Here is a 22,740-nt window from a genome sequence, read left to right on the forward strand (position 1 = left end):
TGAAAAATAGCAGATTAAGACTCTTAATAAACTTTATTTTTAAATGAATAAATCCTCACATAGGAACAAATGTTTGCTTGCATTTAGTTCTAAAAGGTTTTAGCGAAACCCATAACCATCAGCGCCGCTGGTGTAGTGGTATCATGCAAGATTCCCATTCTTGCGACCCGGGTTCGATTCCCGGGCGGCGCATGTACCTTTTCTCAATTCCGTCACCTATAAAACGAGGTGATTTTAACAGTGTTAATAAATCTTTCTTCCTCAGGAAACACTGAGAATTTTTAATCTCCATGAAGATTTCTATTTCATTATAATTCACAGTTGAAACTTTCGAATCTGGAGCTGGAAGAGAAAAACTTCACGCAACTCCTCAGTTAATTCTTACGCCTGCGCAGTCTGACATATCCTTGGTGTCCGCTTGAAGAGCGGCTGCGCAACAAGTGAACTTATGGATTGAAGGAGGTTGAAAGTGCAAGATTATTCTGCGCCTGCGCGGCCCGGGTCACTTCGCTGGCTGCTCCTAAGCTCCCGGCTCGCCGCCATCTTGTATTGGGGCTTCATTGTTCGCGCTGCGCCGGGTTGTTTAGTGTAATTGCCGCGGAAGAAGGAGGCGGACTGCGGTCAGCCGAGAAACCCCGCTATTACGCAGCCATAACCGCTCAAAAGATCTGGGAGGTAGTAAAGGGTAGGGAGCTGGACCTCGAGGCGCCGGCGCGACAGCAGCAGCCATGGAGGACGAGATGCCCAAGACTCTGTGAGTCTGGGGCAGCGATGAGGGGGGCGGGATGGTGGTCGTCCCGGAGGGAGGCCTCGGCTCGGCGCGCTCCCCAGCCTATTGTTCTCTGTGGACGCCGCGATATCTTGGCTCTTCTCCTTAGCGCACACCTGGATGCTTAGGGACCGAACCCCGGGCTGTGAGAGGACAAGGTGGAGGGAGAGGGGGCTCAGCCCTCTGAATTAATCCCGTCACCTTAACTACACCATAGCGTGGCCTTTGGCCTCGCCACGGGCCCTCTGTGGTCGTAGGCCTGGAGAAAGGACTTTTTCATTCAAACCTCGTTTCAGAACTCGGTGAACCTTCTTTTTTGTACCGTGCTTTCCTTCTGTGTTTTTTCCGCTCCCCCCTTCTTGATTAATCTCTTTTTATCTTTATAGCCGTCTCTTTCATTTTACTTTGATTTGCTCCAGAAACTCTTCCTCTTCCTTTCAGTTTTCTTCTCGTTGATAGGAGTTTTTCTCTCGAGGCTGCTTGTGCTTCGTTTTCAGTGAGATAAACTTTATTCTCGCAGTTGCCAACTGGAAAAAAGCCAAATAGTTTTCTTTAACCTCTCTTTGGCTTTCCTTCTGTAGTACCCCTCCCCCCACCGAAAACCCGACACCGTAAGGATTTTGAAACTGCTTTTTTTTTTTAATGGAAATCTCACCCGGAGGTATATATAAATCTCTCAGCCGAGGTGAAGTGGATTTAATACATTTTTATCATCGCTTGCTACTTTTGTGATTGACATGTGGCTGAACGAGCGGGCAGTTTTTATGAAGCAACAGTTGATAAATACCTTAACAGATTTAGTCACCTCTGAGAGTTGTTAGTGTTAAATAATCTCAGCTGGTGATATTTTCTTTGTCGTATAGTTTCCCCCACAGCATTCTCCTTTGTTTTTCAAAGTATTCTCGGAAGAGGTGATCTTGTCTTTGTTGCTTTTCTCGAAAAGAAGAAAAGGCCTGATGAGTTTTTGACCTTTTTGTTTTTATTCTTAGAATACTGGCGATTTGAGAACTTCATGCATTAAAAATACAATTTTAGGTTTCTTTCTGCATTTTTTTAGATGTTACAGTTGTTATGAAGAAAATGCAATCGATTATTTTTTCACCCTGAAAAGTGTTTCCGTTTTTAATCTGTTTGAGAAACATAGTCACACTTGTTTCTTAAGAGATTTGTAAACTTTGATTCGTAAACTTTTTGCTAGTTTATCTGATAATCTGTTACCTTGAGTGTCTTTTTAATAGGATGCAAGAATTAGTGGGTGTCTCTTGTTTTTGAAAGATTATATCTATAGATTAATATTCCCTAAAAAACTGTTAGCCTCATAGGCTTTATGGAAATTATTTTTCCCCTTGCCTCTTTGCTAGAAGTATGACAGCCAGCAGCATATTGGATTAAGCACTGATCATTTTTTATAATGTCTTTAAATTTAAGATTCTTACATGATTGTGAAATTTTTAATTTCAGAAACTGCCAGAAATATCTGGGAACTTAACCTTTTTATTACGTTGATTTGGGAATGTCAAATAATGAAGACAACCTCAGCTTTCTCAGGCCAGTCTACAAAAGCAGGTAGTTAAATTGTACTAGCTTGGGGACAGGGGACCAACCGTTGCAGGAGAAATAATGAAGGAAATTTTATTCACTTATTGAATGCTTATGATTGCCAGGTTCTGTGTTAAATGCTTTACATGCTTGTTTAATCTTCATCAGAACTCTGCAATAAAGGGTCCATTCTGCAGCTCAGGAAAAGCTAAGCTTAAAAAGTTTAAATAACTGACCCAGGGTCATATACCTTTTTGTTCATCATCCTGCAATTCTGCTGTCCTCAACTCTTTAACTCTTACTGCTAAATGTGCTTTGTATTCTTCACTAGAACACCCCATCCAAGAACTCTTCCCCAAAGTGTAGTCCATGTTCTAACTGCCTATTATCTCCCTTGCTTCTACCTCCCTCAACCAAAACTCCCTGTTCTTCCAGTGAAACCAGTCTTGATTAAACGTGAGTAGGTGTAAATCACTAAGTTTTACCAGTAGTGTTTCGTTTTACCAGCAGTGTTTTTACTTTTTATATAAAATACTTGTTTTAAAGACCTTGCAAGTCAGGGTCTTTCAATATGTTCTTAGCACAGTGTCTAGTCTACGGTAAGTGATCAGTAAATTTGTTTTAAAAGCCGGTACAATTCCAAGCAATGATTCAAGATTTTATTCATTCTTGAGGAAAAGATAGTCTGAATCTCAGTATCACCTGTGTACGTAAATGGATCAGAGGAGATAACTTCATTGCTCACAGATGAGCATTCAGCATTAAATTAGAGATTGCCAGTGTTTAGTTCCTTGTAAGCAGGACTTTGGAGACATTGTGAGAAGTGGTTTGATTTGGGGTATATTTTGAAAATAGAGCAAAAGGAATTACCTACAGACTGGATGTGGGGTGTGAGAATGAAGTCAATAATAAGTAGGTTTGCTTACAAATGTGTAGTATCAGTCATCTAAAAAGTTCGTTTGTTGGGTGGGGGTGCTGGCTGGCTCAGTCAGTAAAACATGTGGACTCTTGATCTCCAGGTTGTAAGTTCAAGCCCCACTTTGGATGTAAAGATTACTTAAAATCTTTAAAAATAAAAAGGTATTGCAAAATATAAGTAAAAATGAGAACAGTCTTGAGAACATGGATGTCTTAGGGTGTCGGGGCATAGCATTACATACATTTGCAGGCTGGTTTATGTATATGGTCTGATCTCCAAGTGAAGGAGGTACGAGCTAATGAAATATGGCGGTTTCAGCTATCAGAAAAGTGACAGTTGTTACTAATAGTAAGGTTATGATGCTGGTGTACCATTTGCTGTTGTACATAATTTCATAATTAGTAAAAGCCATACACATTTCCTCCTGAATTAGAGTAATTATTTATAGAATACTTAAAATGTTCGAGGCAGGGCTCTCAACACTAGATATATAGTATGAGTAAAAATGAAAGTCTACCCCCCTGCCTTTTTAAGAGTTTAAGTAATCTCTGCACCCCACCTGGGTCTCACACTCACGACCCCAAGATCAAGAGTCGCATGCTCCTCTGACTAAGCCAACCAGGCGCCCCACTGAAAATCTCTACCCTTAAGGAATTTGTCATTAGATAAAATCCTATTTATGCTTTTCACTCATTTTCTTAGAAACTTCATATCAAATTCTGCATTTTTATACAATGATTGCAGCTCAAAACCCAATACAGCATTCTGCTTTGTAAATCTTTACTGTCAAATTTTCTAGAGCTATGCTAATAAAAATGAATATTTTAAATGTTTTGGATTCCAATTTTGTAACTATTTGAACTTATCAGCTTCAAAAAAAATGTATTAAATTGATGTGAAATCCTATCCCTGGCGGAACTATCAAGTGTTAACTGGTAGCATTGGTGACTTTTCCATTGAATCTTCCCAGGTAGCTTTTTATTTTGAAAAATTAAAAACCAGAAAAGTAACAAAATACTGTGTTGTGGACTTAGGTACCTTTTGTGTGCTAATACCAGTTGTGTGCTAATAACCAATTGCTAATAGCCAAATTTGCCTTATTTAGGTATATTCTTTTGATGAACCATTTGAAAAGATGTGACACTTCAGGCCTAAGTACTTTACCATGTATTTCCTAAGAACAAGACCATTTTCTCTTTCTCTCTCTTTTTAAGATTTTATTTATTTGTTTGACAGAGAGATAGAACAAGTAGGCTGAGCGGCAGGCAGAGGGAGAGGGAGAAGCAGGCTCTCCGCTGAGCAGGGAGCCCCATGCGGGACTCTATCCCAGGGCCCTGGGATCATGACCTGAGCCGAAGGCAGCCGCTCTAACCGACTGAGCCACCCAGGTGCCCCAAGACCATTCTCTTATATAACCACAATAAAATTGTCATATTAAGGAGACTGCATTGATACAATATTGTTAGCTGATGTACAGTCTGTATTTATATTTATACAGTTACCCAAGGAAGACATTTTATAGTCCATGGAAATCTGTTTGCTTCAACAGTTAATTCTCTTGTACTCCTCTCTTTACTTTCCAGTTCTGCACAAGATTGGTACATAATCTCAGTGGTGATATAATAAATATCAACATGGGATACTTTAATCCGTACTGTTAACAAGAAGTCCATGGAACAGCTAAAAAGGGATATTTTAATGTTTTTTTAAAGTATTTTGAAAAACATAAACTTGCATAAATAAGAAAATTACATTTTTATTTAGTGGTCCAATGTACATGACAGGGAACCTTGGCTTGCCACTGCTCCAGTATCAGTTTTTTTTATCAGTTGGGATTTTTTTTTTAAGATTCTATTTATTTATTTGACAGAGAGAGACACAGCGAGAGAGGGAATACAAGCAAGGGGAGTGGGAGAGGGAGAAGCAGGCTCCCCACCAAGCAGGGAGCCTGATGCGGGACTGGATCCCAGGACCCTAGGATCATGACCTGAGCCGAAGGCAGACGCTTAACGACTGAGCCACCCAGGCGCCCCGGTTTAAATTTCTTTTAATGCAGGAGCAAAAAAATTTAAGTATAAAAGCTATTTATAAAAACAACATATTGGACACTCCCACATTTGCAGGAAGGTTATGGAACCTGGCTTAGAAAATGTTCAGGAAAGTGAGACAGCTGTCAGGCCCACAGTCCTTATCAAGCCACAGACTATTCCAGAAAGGGTGTTACTACCACATCCACTGAGGACCAGATACCACCACAGCTTCCACTTTCACTGGACATGGGACTCCACTGCTGTTTGCCACGAAAATGTATTTTCTTCAGTCTCTTGCTTCTTTAAGCCCTCTCTTTGTCTTCTATGTTCAGGTCCGGTTTCTCTAATCAACCTAACCTAGATCACATGTAAGGGAGACTACAAAACCATATCAAGCCTTTTCAGCTTCTGTAGAGAAGTGAGCCTCTGCCGTAGAGTGAGGATTTCTCTAAAAATAAGATGTTTGGCAGCACCCCCCAAAAAATAATCCACTACGCCTATAACAAATCTGTGCTGTTAATAGGAAATCCTTTAGCTTCAAAAACAATGTAACAAAGTATGGAACAGCTAAAGAAACATATATACATAAAGATGAGAATTAACTTTGTATAGTGCATTCTACAAACTACAAGAAATTTGTTTATTTTTCCATTGAAAGTATGGTGAGGGGGCGCCTGGGTGGCTCAGTCATTAAGCCTCTGCCTTTGGCTCAGGTCATGATCCCAGGGTCCTGGGATTGAGCCCTGCATTGGGCTCCCTGCTCAGCAGGAAACCTGCTTCTCCCTCTCCCACTCCCCCTGTTTGTGTTCCCTCTCTCGCTGTATCTCTGTCAAATAAATAAATAAAAATCTTTAAAAAAGAAAGAAAGTATGGTGAGTATAAAAAGAATCTGCAGTTTTCAAATTTGGGCTCTCCGTTTCAGATTAATATTTATTTAGCAGATAGATTTGGAAAGTAGTAACATAAAGTTGCTTCTAAAAATCTGACATAGGTATTAATGATTAACTTATTGGTAAAAAGCAAAATTCTAATGGATTACTTTTATTTGCATGAGGAAGGAAAAGAGATTTTGTCGTTTGATTTCTTTGATATAAAAATGTTGTATGTATTACTTGTAGTTTATTGTAATGGTGTTGAAGGTTGAGAGCAAGTTGTTTGTGAAACTTCCCCTGAAGAGCTTTTCTCTAAACAGGTATATGTAGAGTTAATTTATAGAGGCTCCCTGGAGCTTACAATATACAACAGGTCGCATTAAATAATTGTAATACAAATCCTAGTGCTTTTTAATGTAGCTTTTTTTTAATTACATATCTTCAAGTAGGTAGTATCACTCAAAATATTTCTCAGAAAATTAGACAATTTTGCAAAGAGTAAAAGAATTTCCATTCCCTAAATACTGCCCACTTGTCACTAGATTATCTAGCTTTAGCGAAGTAGATGTTAGAGCCATTTTTTGGGGTGCCTGGGTGGCTCAGTCATTAAGCGTCTGCCTTCAGCTCAGGTCATGATCCCAGGATCCTGGGATCAAGTCCCACATCGGGCTCCTTGCTCAGCCAGGACCCTGCTTCTCCCTCTGCCTGCTGCTCTACCTGCTTGTGCTCTCTCTCTCTCAAATAAATAAAATCTTTAAAAAAAAAAAAACCATTTTTTTCATTTAGACATATGCAATCCTTTTTTTTTTTTAAAGATTTTGTTTATTTGAGAGAGAGAATGAGAGATAGCACGAGAGGGAAGAGGGTCAGAGGGAGAAGCAGACTCCCCGCTGAGCAGGAAGCCCGATGCGGGACTCGATCCCGGGACTCCAGGATCATGACCTGAGCCAAAGGCAGTCGCCCAACCAACTGAGCCACCCAGGCGCCCCTAGACATATGCAATTCTGAGATTTTCTTTTTTTTATAATTTTTATTGTTATGTTAATCACCATACATTACATCATTAGTTTTTGATGAATTCTGAGATTTTCTTATAGGTCTAAGAGTCAGGTGAAAATAGACATGGAAGAGTTGCAGAGATAGCACAGAGTTCTCATATAACCTTCACGCAGGTTCCCTTAATGTTGACATCTTACATAACCATGGTATACTTAGTAAAAGTAAGAAATTGACATTGTACAATACCATTAACTACAAGGTTTATTCCAGTTTCCCCAGTTTTTCTGCTAATACCCTTTTTCTATCCTGGGATCCAATCCAAGATACTACATTGCATTTCGTTGTCTTATCTCTTTACTCTCCTTTAATATGTGAGGGAATGCCTTTCGTGACTATGGCACTCCCTTGAGAGGGTAGTGTTTCTTCACTGTGCAGTGCCTACTTTTTTTTTCTTCAACACTGTTAACTAGAATTGAGTCACTAAGACTAACCTACACTCAAGAAAATGTAAATTTAGCTTCACTTCATAGAGGGAGGTTTGGACATATGTTAAAAAAAACCAATTCATTGGTTAAAATCAATCATTAAATATTTTAGTGGAGATACTCTGAGGCTCTACACATATCCTATTTCTCCTTAAAACTTCCACCAACTAAAAGATCCATGGGTGGATCTCACCAGTAGCAGTTATTACTTTGCTGGCTTAATGGTGATTTCATTCCTTCTACATTTATTAATTAGAGTTCTCCAAGAAAAAGTTAACTCCTCTCCTCAAATGTAGGTTATAGGATTAGTCATTGCATTTGGTTGTCAGTGTCTTTCAGGTTTCTTTTAATCAAGAACAATCCTCTCTTGGGGTACCTGGGTGGCTCAGTCATTGGGTGTCTACCTTCGGCTCAGGTCATGATCCCAGGGTCCTGGGATTGAGCCCCGCATCGGGCTCCCTGCTCCATGGGGAGCCTGCTTCTCCAACTCCCACTGCTTGTGTTCCCTCTCGCTGTGTCTCTCTCTGTCAAATAAATAAATAAAATCTTAAAAAAAAAAAAATCCTCTCAAAAATTTTTAGGACAATTTTTTTAAGAGATCAAGTTGTCTCACATAATATTCCACATCTGAATTTGTATAATTTTTTTTTTAAGATTTTATTTATTTATTTGACAGACACAGCAAGAGAGGGAACACAAGCAGGGGGAGGGAGAGAAGGAGAAGCAGGCTTCCTGCTGAGCAGAGAGCCCAATGCAGGGCTCAATTCCAGGACCCTGGGATCATGACCCAAGCTGAAGGCAGATGCCTAACGAGTGAGCCACCCAGGCGCCCCTGTATAATTGTTTTATATGCCCAATATTCTATAAACTTTTTTTCAAGATTTTATTTATTAGAGAGAAGCAGGCTCCCCACTGAGCAAGGAGCCCTATGTGGGACTCGATCCCAAGATCCTGGGATCATGACCTGAGCTGAAGGCAGACACTTAACCAGCTAAACCACTCAGGCATCCCCCAGTATTCTATAAACTTAGGTTTAAATTTAAGCTTGAGGGCGCCTGGGTGGCTCAGTTGGTTAAGCAACTGCCTTCGGCTCAGGTCATGATCCCGGGGTCCTGGGATCGAGTCCCACATCAGGCTCCCCCTGCTCTGCGGGGAGCCTGCTTCTCCCTCGGCCAGCCACTCCCACTGCTTGTGCGCTTGCTGTCTCTCAAATAAATAAATAAATAAAATCTTTAAAAAAAAAATAAATTTAAGCTTTATTAGATTCAAGTTAGACCTTTTTTATTTGAATACTTCATAGGTGATGTTGTATAATATATATTGTACACGCAAATGTCCATCCATAAAATGATTTAAAGTTTGATCACTTGCTCACAGGGGTGAAACAGCCAAAGCTTTCTCTTTTAAGGTAGAGTTTTCCCTTTGCGGTGTTCAGTAGTCTGTGTGGTAACTTTGGCACCCTGCAAATAACCATTTTCACACCAGTGATCTTTGCCTGAATTAATCATTTCAATAGGGTTTATGCATTGTTTACTAATTTAATTCTCTCTACACTTACTAGCATTTTTCTGTAAATTCCCTCATCAACTAGAGTTGATTAGATTATACTACAATGGGGACTCCTGGGTGACTCAGTGGGTTAAGCGTCTGCCTTTGGCTCCAGTCATGATCCCAGGGTCCTGGGATTGAGTCCTGCATCAGGCTCCCTGCTCAGTAAGGCGTCTGCTGCTCCTTCTGTCCCTTACCGTATTCCTGTGCTCACTCTCTCTCTGACAAATAAAATCTTTAAAAAACAAAAAAACTATGCTATCCCTTAAAAAAAAATTATACTGCACCGGAGTTTCTACTCAAAGCAAGATAAATGCTTAATTCTTTCCCTTTAATTACAGATATTCAGAATAAGGACATAATGTAATAATAGCCTCCAATACTGGAAAAATTATTAGGTATTTAGATGTTGCAGTTGATTTTTGAGTATCATTACTCTTACCTGATCTTTAAATTACTCTACCATGATCTACCTATCATTACTCTACCTGTTCATTGTTCTTAAGACTCATCCCTTCTCCCTTTGCCATTTTAAGCTGTTCCGATGCCTTCATAGTAAGCAATCAGTATATGTCTCTTTAAGTGGAAGGAAGGAATTGGATCCATACTTTCAGGCATGTGTGGATATTTATTTTTCTGGGGAGAAAGTCTACCTCTACTATTCCCCCCGTTTGTGCTCTCTCCCTCTTTCTGTCAAATAAATAAAATCTTATATATGTGTTTGTGTGTATATATATGTATATATACATAAATATATAAACCAAAGTATACCTAAATTGGACAGTGTAAGGGGAATTGTGTGGATTAAAAATTGAGGAAATTTTAATGTTCTCAGTAATACTGTAGAAGTAGAAATAATTGCAAACCTTCCTAGGATTGATTGTATAAAACGTTCTATACATCTAATGATTTCATTTGAGATTTTTGAAAAATTTTTAAAAGATTTTATTTATTTTTGTGAGAGAGCGCAAGAGAGCACATGCATGAGTGGGGGGGAGCAGGATGGGCAGAGGGAGAAGCAGACTCCTCGCTGAGCACGGAGCCTGACGGGCTCCATCCCAGGACCCTGGGATCATGACCTGAGCCAAAGGCAGACACTTAACTGAGCCACACAGGCGCCCTCATATGATTTTTTTAAAGCATGTCTTCCTAAGGTGAGCCTACAGACTTAGAAACATCAGGTTTAATTTGCAAAACCTTGACTAAACACACACACACACACACACACACGATTCCCCTTTACTAGTGATGTCAATGTAATTACAAGTAGCATGTCATACATCTGCTTTGAAAGAAATTTTGAAGTTTTGGCAAACTTTTAGAATCTGTTCCCTGTGGTGTGTAGTTTAAAGCAGAGATCTGCCTATTACCAAAATTTCTTTTTCAGTAAGCAACTTTAGAAACTGATGGCAAAAGAAGCAAATTTAAAATGGTAAGTTGTTTTTCTTTGTGTTTCAGATATGTCGGCAACCTTTCCAGAGATGTGACAGAAGCTCTAATTCTCCAGCTCTTTAGCCAGATTGGACCTTGTAAAAACTGCAAAATGATTATGGATGTAAGGGTATTTTACTTAGTTAACTTTCTTCTTTTTTAATAGATTAGTTAAATCCATTACTTCCAGGAACTCCCTCTATTTTTATAAAGAATAGTTTTATTTTTTTAAGTATGCTTTATGTTCAGCATGGGGTTCAAACTCATGATCCCGAGGTCAAGGGTCGCATACTCTACCAACTGAGCCAGGCAGGGGTCCCTCTTCCAGGAACTCTTAAATTAGTTTATACAGGGGTGCCTGAATGGCTCAGTAGAAAGAGCATGGGACTCTTGATCTTGGGGTCATGAGTTTGAGCCCCACATTGAGTAAAGAGATTACTAAAAAAAAAAAAATTAAACTTAAAAACTGCAGGGTCATTCATTTAAAAAAAAAAGTAGTTTAGGGGGCACCTGGGTGGCTCAGTCGTTGAGCATCTGTCTTCGTCTTGGGTCATGATCCCGGGGTCCTGGGATGGAGCCCCACATCGGGCTCCCTGCTCGGTGGGAAGCCTGCTTCTCACTCTCCCACTCCCCCTGCTGGTGTTCCTGCTCTCGCTGTCTGTCTCTCTGTGGAGTAAATAAATAAAATCTTAAAAAAAAAAAAAAGTATACAGTCTAAATTCCTAGTAATTTTAGTGAATTTAAGTCAGTCTTAGCCACTGAGTTTAACTTACTTTACTAATAAATAAAGGAGGAAGAGAAGAGAACTAATTATTTTTAGAGCAAATAAGAACTATATGTGTAGGCTCTTGTTTTAAGGTGCATTGAGGTTATCAGAATTGTTTTATATGTGGTGTCTGATTGGCTAAGTTATTACCATTACATTAGGAAATTGAGTCAAAAATAATATACTGTGAAAGTGTTTGTGTGTGTGTTGAAAGTGTTTTTAACTTTTAAATGTTATGATTCAAGCTTTTCTTGCATTGTAGCAATTCCCATTCATCTGTAACTGCTGTTAACCCTGAATCATAGCATGTATAAAAAGACAAGTCTAAATTCCAGTCTATTCATACTGTTGGACTGATGTTCTTAGTTATGAATTTTATACTCTCTGGAGTATAAAGGCTGATAGTGTGAATGCTTAGATCTTTTTATCTTAGTGCAGTCTTTTCTGAGTGCAAATTAAGTAAAATTAAGACTTTTTCATTTGATTATGCTGAAGTCTAAGTTACTTTGTGTAACATTAATGCCTGCCAACACTCACCTTTGTAATAGAATTACCATTAAGTGTAGCATTAGTTTGAATTATGCAGTTTTTTAAACATTTTTATATTCTTCAATTTTTTTTAAGATTTTTTAAAATTTAATTTAGAGAGCGAGTGTGAGGGAGAGAGCGCAGAGCCCACCACAGGAGTTGATCCCAGGACACCAAGATCATGACATGAGTAGGATGCTTAACCAACTAAGCCACCTAGGTGCCCCTCTTTAATGTTTTTAAAATAAAATGATTGTCTCGATGTTATAAATTTTGTGGTTGCCTCCTTCCTCTAACATTCTTAAAAATCATTGCCAGTGACCTTTTTAAACGATTAATTGTCCTTGAAACAAAATAGTAATTTCTTTATTCTAGTGTCATTCTAGTCTTTTGAATTAGTTTCCTATTTTAACAATTCTGCTTAGGAGTTTATGGAAAGAATTTAAAAATGGACCCAGGGGCGCCCGGGTGGCTCAGTCGTTAAGCGTCTGTCTTCGGCTCAGGTCATGATCCCAGGGTCCTGGGATTGAGCCCCGCATCAGGCTCTCTGCTCTGCGCAAAGCCTGCTTCTCCCTCTCCTCTCCCAGTCCCCCTGCTTGTGTTCCATCTCTTGCTGTGTGTCTTTCTCTGTCAAATAAATAAATAAAATCTTTAAAAAAATTTTTAAAAATGAACTCAAAGTCATTTTGTATTTTGCAGATAGGTGTAAAATATGGGGTGTTTTTTCTGCTGCTTTAATTTACAATAAAGCGTCCAAGCTGCACTTATCAGACCTCAACTACTTGGAACACCAGAAAAGAGGAGAATTTTTAAAAGACTATAGGCAAAAAATTGATGTCCGAAAGTCCACATTCTAAACCTATTCTAAAAACTTTATTTACCAGAAAACCTCTTCAGTTTTCAGAGCCTGAAATAGGTTTAAGAAAGTTGGCTGGTATTTTCAGCTACTTAGCAAGTTAGAAGCAGCAAGGATATGTGTACATTTATAGCAGTAAAAGGTAACATTTAACAGGGAAGGGAGAGGAAAGATCATTAAAAGCCAGTACTGTGACTTGAGAGCATAAGCGTCTAGGCAAACTTAACATCCGTAGCATAAAGAAATGATTATATGAGGAATGTGTGTGTAGTTTCTATATGCATCCATCCATAATTAGGATACTTAATCATTAATACAGGATTAAGTTATATGTAGTATTATAGTATAACTTGTTGAAGTTAGTATTCTTTAAAAACAGTTCATTTTTTTTAAGTCTTTACTTCCTTATCTAAAGATTTACTTGTGGGATGGACCCCTTCATTTTCCTTGGCCTGATAATTTGGGATATATAAAACTTCACATAATTTTAAAATAATGGGAGTATACAACTTAAATTTGGCTTTTGTGTTTCTTCAACAGACAGCTGGAAATGATCCATATTGTTTTGTGGAGTTTTATGAGCATCGTCATGCAGCTGCAGCACTAGCTGCTATGAATGGGCGGAAGATAATGGGTAAGGTAAGCTGTCATATTTAAAGAAGGTGACTTGAAATTTTTAAGTTGTATACAATTTTGTTTACTATTTATTTATTTATTGAGAGTGCACACAAGCAGGGGTGGCAGGGAGGGCAGAGGGAGAGAATCCCAAGCAGGCTCCACGCTTAGTGCAGAGCCCAACATGATCTCACGACCCTGAGATCATGACCTGAGCCAAAATCAAGAGTCGGACACTTAACCAACTGAGCCACCCAGACGCCCCCAATTTGATTACCTTTTAGAAGCATTATATCACTTTATAGCAGAAGGTCACATTTAATATTTAAAAGATGGAATAAAGCTTTTTAGAGGGCTTGTTTATGTTGGTATTCTTCAGGATGCCTCACACATGGTAAATACTAAAATATTTGTTGAATTACTCAAGCTTGGATGAAACCTCTAGAACTTTGGATACTAATGGGAAAGAATAAAAAGAAAGAAATGATTTTTACTTTAGATAAGAAAGGTTAGTTGAATGTTAACAGAGAAGTATGATTAGGATTTGCCAACGTTTGAGAAAGTGTAGGTTAACCTAAAGAAAAAAAAAAAACCTTAAAAAAAAAAAAGTGTATGGGGCTCTTCCTAGGCCGGCGCTCTCACCAAGGAGAAGGCCATGTTCAGTTCGAGCGCGAAGATTGTGAAGCCCAATGGCGAGAAGCCGGACGAGTTCGAATCCGGCATCTCCCAGGCTCTCCTTGAGTTGGAGATGAACTCCAACCTCAAAGCCCAGCTGTGGGAGCTGAATATCACGGCTGCCAAGGAAATTGAAGTTGGCGGTGGTCGGAAAGCTATTATCATCTTTGTTCCCGTTCCTCAGCTGAAATCTTTCCAGAAAATCCAAGTCCGGCTAGTCCGTGAATTGGAGAAGTAGTTCAGTGGGAAACATGTTGTTTTTATCGCTCAGAGGAGAATTCTGCCTAAGCCAACTTGAAAAAGCTGTACAAAAAATAAGCAAAAGCGTCCCAGGAGCCGCACTTTGACAGCCGTACATGACGCAATCCTGGAGGACTTGGTTTTCCCAAGTGAAGTTGTGGGCAAGAGAATCCGTGTGAAACTGGATGGCAGCCGGCTGATCAAGGTTCATTTGGATAAAGCACAGCAGAACAATGTGGAACACAAGGTTGAAACTTTTTCTGGTGTCTGTAAGAAGCTTACAGGCAAGGATGTTAACTTTGAGTTCCCAGAGTTTCAGTTGCAAACAAAAATGATTAAATAAAACTTTCACAGTATTCTGAAAAAAAAAAAAAAATGTATGGGGGCACCTGGGTGCCTCAGTCATTAAGCGTCTGCCTTCGGCTCAGGTCATGATCCCAGGGTTCCGGGATCGAGCCCTGTATCGGCAGGGAGCCTGCTTCTCCCTCTCCCACTCCCCCTGCTTGTGTTTCCTCTCTTGCTATCTCTTTCTGTGTCAAATAAATAAAATCTTAAAAAAAAAGTGTAGGTTAAAAGATAAGTATTGAGGGGCGCCTGGGTGGCTCAGTCGGTTAAGCGGCTGCCTTCGGCTCAGGTCATGATCCTGGGGTCCTGGGATCGAGCCCCACGTCGGGCTCCCTGCTCAGCAGAGAGCCTGCTTCTCCCTCTCTGCCTGCCTCACTGCTTACTTGTGCTCGCTCTCTCTCTCTCTGTCAAATAAATAAAATAAAATCTTTAAAAAAAAAAAAATAAATAAGTATTGAAACTTTGACCAGAACTGTTATCCTCTTGAATGTTTCATCTCCAGTGTATGCCTTCCGGTGTGTTTATAGATGCAAATCTTGTAATATCTGATTTTGAACTTTATTTTTATGGAGTATAAATGTAGAAACATTTTTTTAGGAAGTCAAAGTGAATTGGGCAACAACCCCCAGCAGTCAAAAGAAAGATACAAGCAGTAAGTATATTTTATACTCTTTGAACATTTGTTTTTATTGTACACAGTAGTTTTATTGTAAAGCATATAAACATCGTACATGTTTGCAGTAATGTTTTGATCGTTATCCTAAGATATGATTGAATGTGTTTGTGTTAATAAATTTAAGAACAAATCTAATCTTTGTCATCAGGTAGTACCGTTGTCAGCACACAGCGTTCACAAGGTAATTGTATCTTCTTAAACATAAAATGAAATCTCTTGAAAGGGTATTCACTAACCACTTGAAGTTTTTTTGTTTGATATTGGGGGGAGGTGGGAGGGAGGGGGTCGTATTTCTATTTGTCTCTCTGGCAATATTTTTCCCCCTTCTTCCCAGTGTTGACCAAATGTGGCTTGTCCACTACTTTGGTGCTATTTCAAGCTCTCTGACCCCCTTGGTAGCAGCTGATGCCTTTGAAATACTTTCACCAACTAAAGGGCAAGATACCCTGCTTCCTTGAGGTCACGATCTGTGCTTCAAACCAGATCTTCTGTGCTTGAGTTGCTCCTGAAACTCTGTTTCCCAAATGGCAACCCAATATGTTGCTTAAGGCCTGCCAAATGGGGGTAACTTTTCTTTCCAAATATACTTTGTCAAAGTTGATGTATGTGTTCCTTTTTAAAGTGTTGATCCAACTATTTTGTATTTTTAAAGTGTTTCTTTTTTTGAACATTGTCTTTTTAAAAAAAAACTTCACATATGGGATCGTTATTTCTCTCCAATGCTTTTTTAATGGCTCTGATATAAAGTGAAGGGATTACTGTTTTCATTCTGTTGCCTTCAGTCTTAGTTCACTTGCACATGGATTCACATAAACTGAATGGTGTAATGTCTGGGCAACCAAAACTGTTGGCTTTTGAGAAAACTGTCAAATACTTTAACATCAAACTGTTGCAATGCAAGGTATTTCTTTGATTGTTCTTCACAAAATATGGTTAAACCAAGTATATCATGTAGCTAGCTTCAGTCAGTTGTCTTAACTGAGGCAAATTTAGTCTACATAACTCAAGAGTACCACTATTTTATTTTAATTTTAAAACCTTAATGTAGTGGTAAACTGGATAAATGTAAATAATCACTATTAGAATGGTAATTAATCATTAATTTTTTTTGCAAAGCTTGTTAAATATTATTTATTTTCTTAGACCAGTATAATTAATTGGCTGTAAATAGAAATATAACTGTCAGTTTCCAGTTAGATATATCAGTCTTTAAGAGAATCTTTCCTATATTATCACCTTCGTTCATTATGTGTAAAATTGATAGGATCTGTATAGATATAGGATAGTGTTTTACTTATACTTAATCCATAAATTAAGATTATTTTATTGAATAGATTTTAGTATATTTTAAATTCTAAAATTTTATTTTTCTTTTCACTCCCCCTTCCTTCCCCTTATAAGATCATTTCCATGTCTTTGTTGGTGATCTCAGTCCAGAAATTACAACTGAAGATATAAAAGCTGCTTTTGCACCATTTGGAAGAATATCGTAAGTTAACAGAAGATAAATTTAAACTGATTTTAATTAGAAACAGGCTTATGTAGAAGTAATTTGAAAATCTGTTATGAATTTTAACCTTTCAATATAATTCATTATGTTGTTTAGAGACTATTTAAGCCATTAACAGCCAAAGATTGTTTTCCTATTGATAAATCTTTGGTCTTCAATTATTTTAAAATCCTTTTTCAGTTAGCATTAGCTTGTAAGAGACAAATTTGCTGTTGTACATATTTCTTATGTAAGTGTCTTGCTTAGCTTGGTCATAATCTTTAGTAACCTTTTGCTGTGACTAAGGAATTTAGACCCTTGGGGCACTTTCATGATACCATGCATTTTGTGTTAATATATTTTAACAAAAAGAAACCTTAACAATTCAACCTAAAAAGCAGTTGTTAAATATTAATCCCCAGGTATCTACCCTTTTGTTGTTGTTACTGTTAATAATGATGCCTTTTAGTATTTTGTGGAGCACTGTCTTGCTTGCATTTGTTATTAATCATATAGTTTGGGCCCTTTGGAAGTAGCTTGCTCAAGGTAGTGTTCATCATAAAAGAACTTTAATATTTTGAAAAGCATGCCATAATAGAATAAGAATGAGTTGATTATAGTATTTTCTTAGAAGTACTTGTTGAATTTAGAAAACAGAATTTTTGGGTTTCTGGTTGCTTTTTTATTGTTGTTCCAGCTAGAAGAGTAGTAAAAAGGAAACTTTAGCTTTGGTTTGGTTTGAGGAACAGAACAACAGCAGAGATGAGAAGGTGAGGAGACTGGAAAGTAAATGCTGGTAGTATTGGTGGTAAATTTGGGGAGTTTTTATTTGGAGAGTTGTAGTTCATTGATAGGAGGACGAAAATGAACCATGACCAAGGAATGGCCCTAATAGAGGCCAACTTTAAAGGCAGTCAAAAGATTAGGGTTTATAAATGGACTCTCTTGTTGGGCAACATTTTTCTTTTTGAGAACCAATTAGGAAAATAAAGTTCTAGTTTCTTGATTGTTCCTTTTAATCTGTCTTAGGGTTTTGATGATGGTTAGCTTGCTTTCAAATACCTAGACAGGAAGGTGTTAACCTTTGGCCTCTCAAAAGCTCTATAAATCTCTGTGTACGGAATTTTGTGTTTGTTTTCATTTTGGTGTGGAGTATCTTTGTAAGTTTTATCCTATTTTCAGAGTAGTCACAGGACCCTAAAAGGATTAAAGAAGGATAAAAGAACCCTGATCTAGATCTTTGCTGCTTCTTCCTTAGAGAATCCTTTCAGAAATAAGTAAGACTTAAATATATTTCAAGGCTAACATATCCTGAAACTTAACTTAAAGAAGAAAAAAATTTTCTAACATTTTAACAGATTCAATAGCTATTTTATTAAATGCTTTGATTTTGATTGAAGTAGCTTTTCTGAAAACATGGGGATTTTAGTTTGGGATTAGATAAAGATTGTTTAACAATCAGTGAGTTTAAGTTAAATGACATTCCAATTTTAATAATGACTTTTTAATCGTGGGTCAGTAAGTTCTTTTTGTTAAATATGTTGGTATCATAATTATAGCCTAGATTTTTCTTATGATCAACCATGATTATAGATGTATATATATATATTTTTTGGTAAGGCCTTTATAATTTATGGATTATAATTTTCAGTGGAGGTAATGTATAATGTCTAAGTTTTAGGCTACCCAAGGAGTTAGTGTTTCTAAATTTAAAAGGACGATTTTCAGTTGGTAGCATCATTTCCTGATTTTTTTGTTAAAGGAGATAAATGGATAAATATATATTGAAAGGTTCTCTTGATAGCCAGATATTCTCTGTAGAGATCCTCCAACAGTACTTAATTTATAGATGGTGTGCAGTAAGTGGTGGCCTATTAAAATAATTGAGTAGAAAAGATATAGTACTTTCCTACCCTAATTTATACAGTTTATACTCTATTCCTTGAGTTTAGGGTAGTCTAACAAATTTTGGTATAGAAGTGAATCAGCTACCAAATTAAATGCATGTGTACCATACTGATAATTTAATAAGTATTTTTTTGTATTGAGAAGTGACTTGCATTAGTTTTCCCTTTTCACCACCACCTCTTTGTCATTTTGACCCTAAACACTTAATAAATCACTCCTAAATTGATCGAAATATGCTTATGTATACTTTAATATAAAATTATATTGCATGGCTTTCTGACTTGGGTTTTTGTTGTGAAAGTGCCTGTTTTGTTCATGTGTCCTGAGAGAACAAGCATTGTGACATACCTGGCTAACTTAAAAGCAGATTGCCTGTGAAGCACAATTTGAGTCCAATTTTTTGAGGTATGGAGTTTTAGCTATCATGGCTGGGTTTTTTTACTCAATCTCAAATAATAGGGCTCTGGTTATTTTGCAGAGTATCTCTGAAGAATGGACAGAATTGCCCTGGCTAACTACAAGCTACGGTTCACAGTGGATAAATGTTGGCGTGCTTTTTTACTTTCTGACTTTTAAAATTTTGCTTTTATATCTTGTAGTTTCCAATCAATCTTATATGATTGCTATTTTAAAATTCAGTATAAAATCTTTTCTTATATAGTTTAAAACTAAAGTGTGTGTCTAGTGTTTTTCTTCAATTATTTAGCATTTCTGAAAACATCAAGTTCTCAATTTACCCATAGTCCAAAAGGGGGGTGTCGATTGATCTGAGAAAACAAAATAATTAATTTAGGAAATATACAGCTTTTCATTCTTTTAGTTTCCAGTTTTCTATTTTAATTTTTTTAATGATTAGGTAGTATATGGTGTCAAATAGAAAATTATCAGTTGCATGGTTAAAGAAAGCCATTCATCTAATGTGCCTGTGAACCCTATAAATGGTTAAGTAATTTCATATGAATAGCTGCTTTTACCATGCTTAATATTTAAAAGTTTAAAAACTTTCGGAAATGGGAGGCAATTTTTGTACAATATATACATATATATTTAAGAAGTTATTGCATGTTTATTATGCCTCATTTGCTAATACATGATAAATTTTATAGAATAAAAGGTGAATATGCATTAAAGGTTCATTTTAATGAAGATGAAACATAAAAATGAGTTGTGTGTGACATTCTCACTTGATATCCAGAGGAGAGTTTGCAAACCTAAACTTCTGATTATTTCTGATTTCAGAGATGCCAGAGTGGTAAAAGACATGGCAACAGGAAAGTCTAAAGGATATGGCTTTGTCTCCTTTTTCAACAAATGGGTGAGCTCAATTAAAAAGTGCATGTGTGGTGCTTTAAGAGTAAAGACTAAAGATACTCATTTTGGGGTGCCTGGGTGGCTCAGTTGGTTAAGCGACTGCCTTCAGCTCAGGTCATGATCTCAGGTTCCTGGGATCGAGTCCCGCATCGGGCTCCCTGCTCAGCAGGGAGTCTGCCTCTCCCTCTGACCCTCCCCCCTCTTATGTTCTCTCTATCTCATTCTCTCTCTCAAATAAATAAAATCTTAAAAATAAAAATATAAAAAAATAAAGATACTCGTTTTAATAATTATCTTTCATCTGCCACTTGCTCATTTCACTGATAACACCTTCTCAAAGAGGATATCTTTTTTCTCCCCTTTGGTCATTTCTTCAGCATTTATTTAGCACCTGATGCATGCAAAGTACTGATAAAATGTTTTCAGAACATAGAAAGTAGAGATGTTTAAATTATCAGCCAAAGGTAGATACTGAAAATCTCATTTATGTATTTAATTCATTATCTCCCTGTTTATATTCTCATGACAATTTAAAAGTAATAATGTTTTCTATTTGCTTCATATGTATGAATATGTATAGTTATTATTAGTTAACATGCTATTTTACTAAATTTTCTTACTCGTAGTAATTTTCCATTGGTTCTTGTGAATTTTTAAAATACAAAATCGTATTACCTGCAAATATATGTATTTTACCTGAAAAAGAAAGTGATAGGGCACCTGGCTGGCTCAGTCGGTAGAGCATGAGACTCTTAACCTCAGGATCATGAGTTTGAGCCCCATGTTGGGTACAGAGATTACTAAAAAAATAAATAATCTTAAAAAAAAATAAAAACAATAAAATGCTCCAGTGGGTGGGGACTTTTTAGAAGTTATATACTAATGTATTTGAAAATGTCTTCTCATTTCTTTTATTTAACAATCATTTATTGAATACCAGTTTGCACGGACTTGAGATTTCTGTGTTTTGCGGAGAAGAGGAAGGATAGTACAGTTTGTCAAATGAGAGGTGAGAGTAGGGTATATACAGAAGGAAAAGCTTCATCTTCAGTATGTCAGCAGGATGAACTCTCTGGCATATCCTCCATACAACGTAATCATGTACTGTTGTTTTAAAAAATAAATATATACCATAGAAATCTTTCCATAGCCAGTACTTACGGAAAAATAAAAGAAGTCTATAAATACTGATTATAGAAATATTTCTGTGGTAAATTAACTGAAAAGGCTCATTTGTGTAAAAAAGGGAGGTATATTTTTTGGGTATGTGTGTTCCTCTCACAGGGATAAACAAAAGCTTGCTGTAGAGTTTCCTGTTTGGGAGTTGGAAGTGAGAGGCAAATGGGGAACAGAGTGGGAAGCTTATCACAGTATTGTACTGTTTGAAGTTTGAACTTTGTAAATGTATTATAAGTTCAAATAAATGATTTACCTCTTTTAGTGTGATAACTAAGGTTCAGAACAGTTAAATGTCAGGGATGCCACACTTCAAAAATACAGGGGTGAACGTGGGAGAATATATATATGCCTTGGAATATATACTAAGGTTTTGTTAACCTTAGATTTTAGTGTATTCCTTCTGTGTTAGGACTCTCATTTGCCAAAGATAAGTTATAGAAACACTACTGTACTTTGTGTGTAAGAATACCTTAGGGGGTAAAAAAAGAATGCCTTAAAAAATGAGCCATTAGGAGAGCCTGACTGGCTCAGGATTTGAGTTCAAGCCCCATGTTAGGCATAGAGAAATTTTTTAAGGAAAAAAAAGTTTAAAGAAAATGAGCTATTAAAAGTTTTTGGTAGTATGGGGGCGCCTGGGTGGCTCAGTCATTAGGCGTCTGCCTTAGGTTCAGGTCGTGATCCTGGGGTCCTGGAATCGAGTCCCACATCGGGCTTCTTGCTCAGCGGGGAGTCTGCTTCTCCCTCTCCTACTCCCCCTGCTTGTGTTCACCCCCACCCCCCATCAAATAAATAAATAAAATCTTTAAAGAAAAAAGTTTTTGGTAGTAATGAAATGTATTTTAGAAAGGTTTTCTTTAATAAACAAGGTATTTGAAATAGATACTGTATCCTTTCTTAATGGCTTTAGGTGAAGTTTATGACCATTGGTTATTGTGCCAGTTCCTTCTGACTTTTTAAAAAATATGTTTGCAGTTAACACCAAATATTATCACTTTTTTTTCTAGTTCCTGTGTCTGCTTACATTGGAACTGTCTGGTTATTCCTCATATGAACTCTTACTGTCCAGATATTTGCTATAACAGCTTGCAACCATTTTGCCCAAAATTTATTTTCCAGATAAGAAATTTGCCTTAAAAATGTTTACATGGCGGGCGCCTGGGTGGCTCAGTCATTAGGTGTCTGCCTTTGGCTCAGGTCATGATCCCAGGGTCCTGGGATCAAGTCCCACATTGGGCTCCCTGTTCGGCGGGAAGCCTGCTTCTCCCTCTCCCACTCCCCCTGCTTGTGTTCCTGCTCTCGCTGTTTCTCGCTCTGTCAAATAAATGAATAAAATCTTTAAAAAAAAAAAAAAAGTTTACATGGCTTGCAAGTTTGGGTAAGAGAATGTAGAGTGCACTGCAATTATATCTTAGCCGTTCACATAGTAATATGGTATCTTGGGATCTAATTGTTTATTTTGTTGTTGTTTGTTTATTTATTTGAGAGAGCATGGATGGAGGGGAAGGTCAGAGAGAGAGGGAGAAGCAGACTCCCCGCTGATCATGATAATCTCTTACTTAA

The 22,740-nt window shown here is 37.5% G+C and overlaps 1 protein-coding gene and 1 non-coding gene across 18 annotated transcripts in view; both read left to right on the forward strand.

Annotated features, from left to right (window-relative positions):
- Positions 1 to 121: 121 nt before the first annotated feature.
- TRNAG-CCC (transfer RNA glycine (anticodon CCC)) lies at positions 122 to 192 on the forward strand. Its single transcript has one exon. It is a non-coding gene; the product is annotated as a tRNA-Gly (tRNA).
- A 303-nt stretch (positions 193 to 495) lies between these two features.
- TIA1 (TIA1 cytotoxic granule associated RNA binding protein) overlaps positions 496 to 22,740 on the forward strand; it is a 30,019-nt gene continuing 7,774 nt past the window's right edge. For 3 of the 17 annotated variants that reach the window (XR_003611268.2, XM_028116235.2, XM_028116237.2), the window contains exons 1-7: positions 496 to 754; positions 10,620 to 10,716; positions 13,283 to 13,381; positions 15,215 to 15,269; positions 15,442 to 15,474; positions 16,695 to 16,782; positions 19,930 to 20,005. Coding sequence is in view for 16 of the 17 variants with exons in the window: in XM_028116235.2 (XP_027972036.1) it covers positions 729 to 754; positions 10,620 to 10,716; positions 13,283 to 13,381; positions 15,215 to 15,269; positions 15,442 to 15,474; positions 16,695 to 16,782; positions 19,930 to 20,005 (474 nt within the window). In the remaining variant the exon portion in view is untranslated. Of the gene's footprint in view, positions 755 to 2,230; positions 2,336 to 10,619; positions 10,723 to 13,282; positions 13,382 to 15,214; positions 15,270 to 15,441; positions 15,475 to 16,075; positions 16,195 to 16,694; positions 16,783 to 18,333; positions 19,235 to 19,929; positions 20,006 to 22,740 lie in introns of those variants that run through there. The other 14 variants (XM_028116231.2, XM_028116232.2, XM_028116240.2 and 11 more) reach the window with 12 other exon arrangements.

The sequence above is a fragment of the Eumetopias jubatus genome, unplaced genomic scaffold (genome assembly GCF_037043125.1).
Source record: "Eumetopias jubatus isolate StellerSeaLion01/CBP00866 unplaced genomic scaffold, mEumJub1_p1.0 scaffold_9, whole genome shotgun sequence".
Classification (NCBI taxonomy): Eukaryota; Metazoa; Chordata; class Mammalia; order Carnivora; family Otariidae; genus Eumetopias; species Eumetopias jubatus.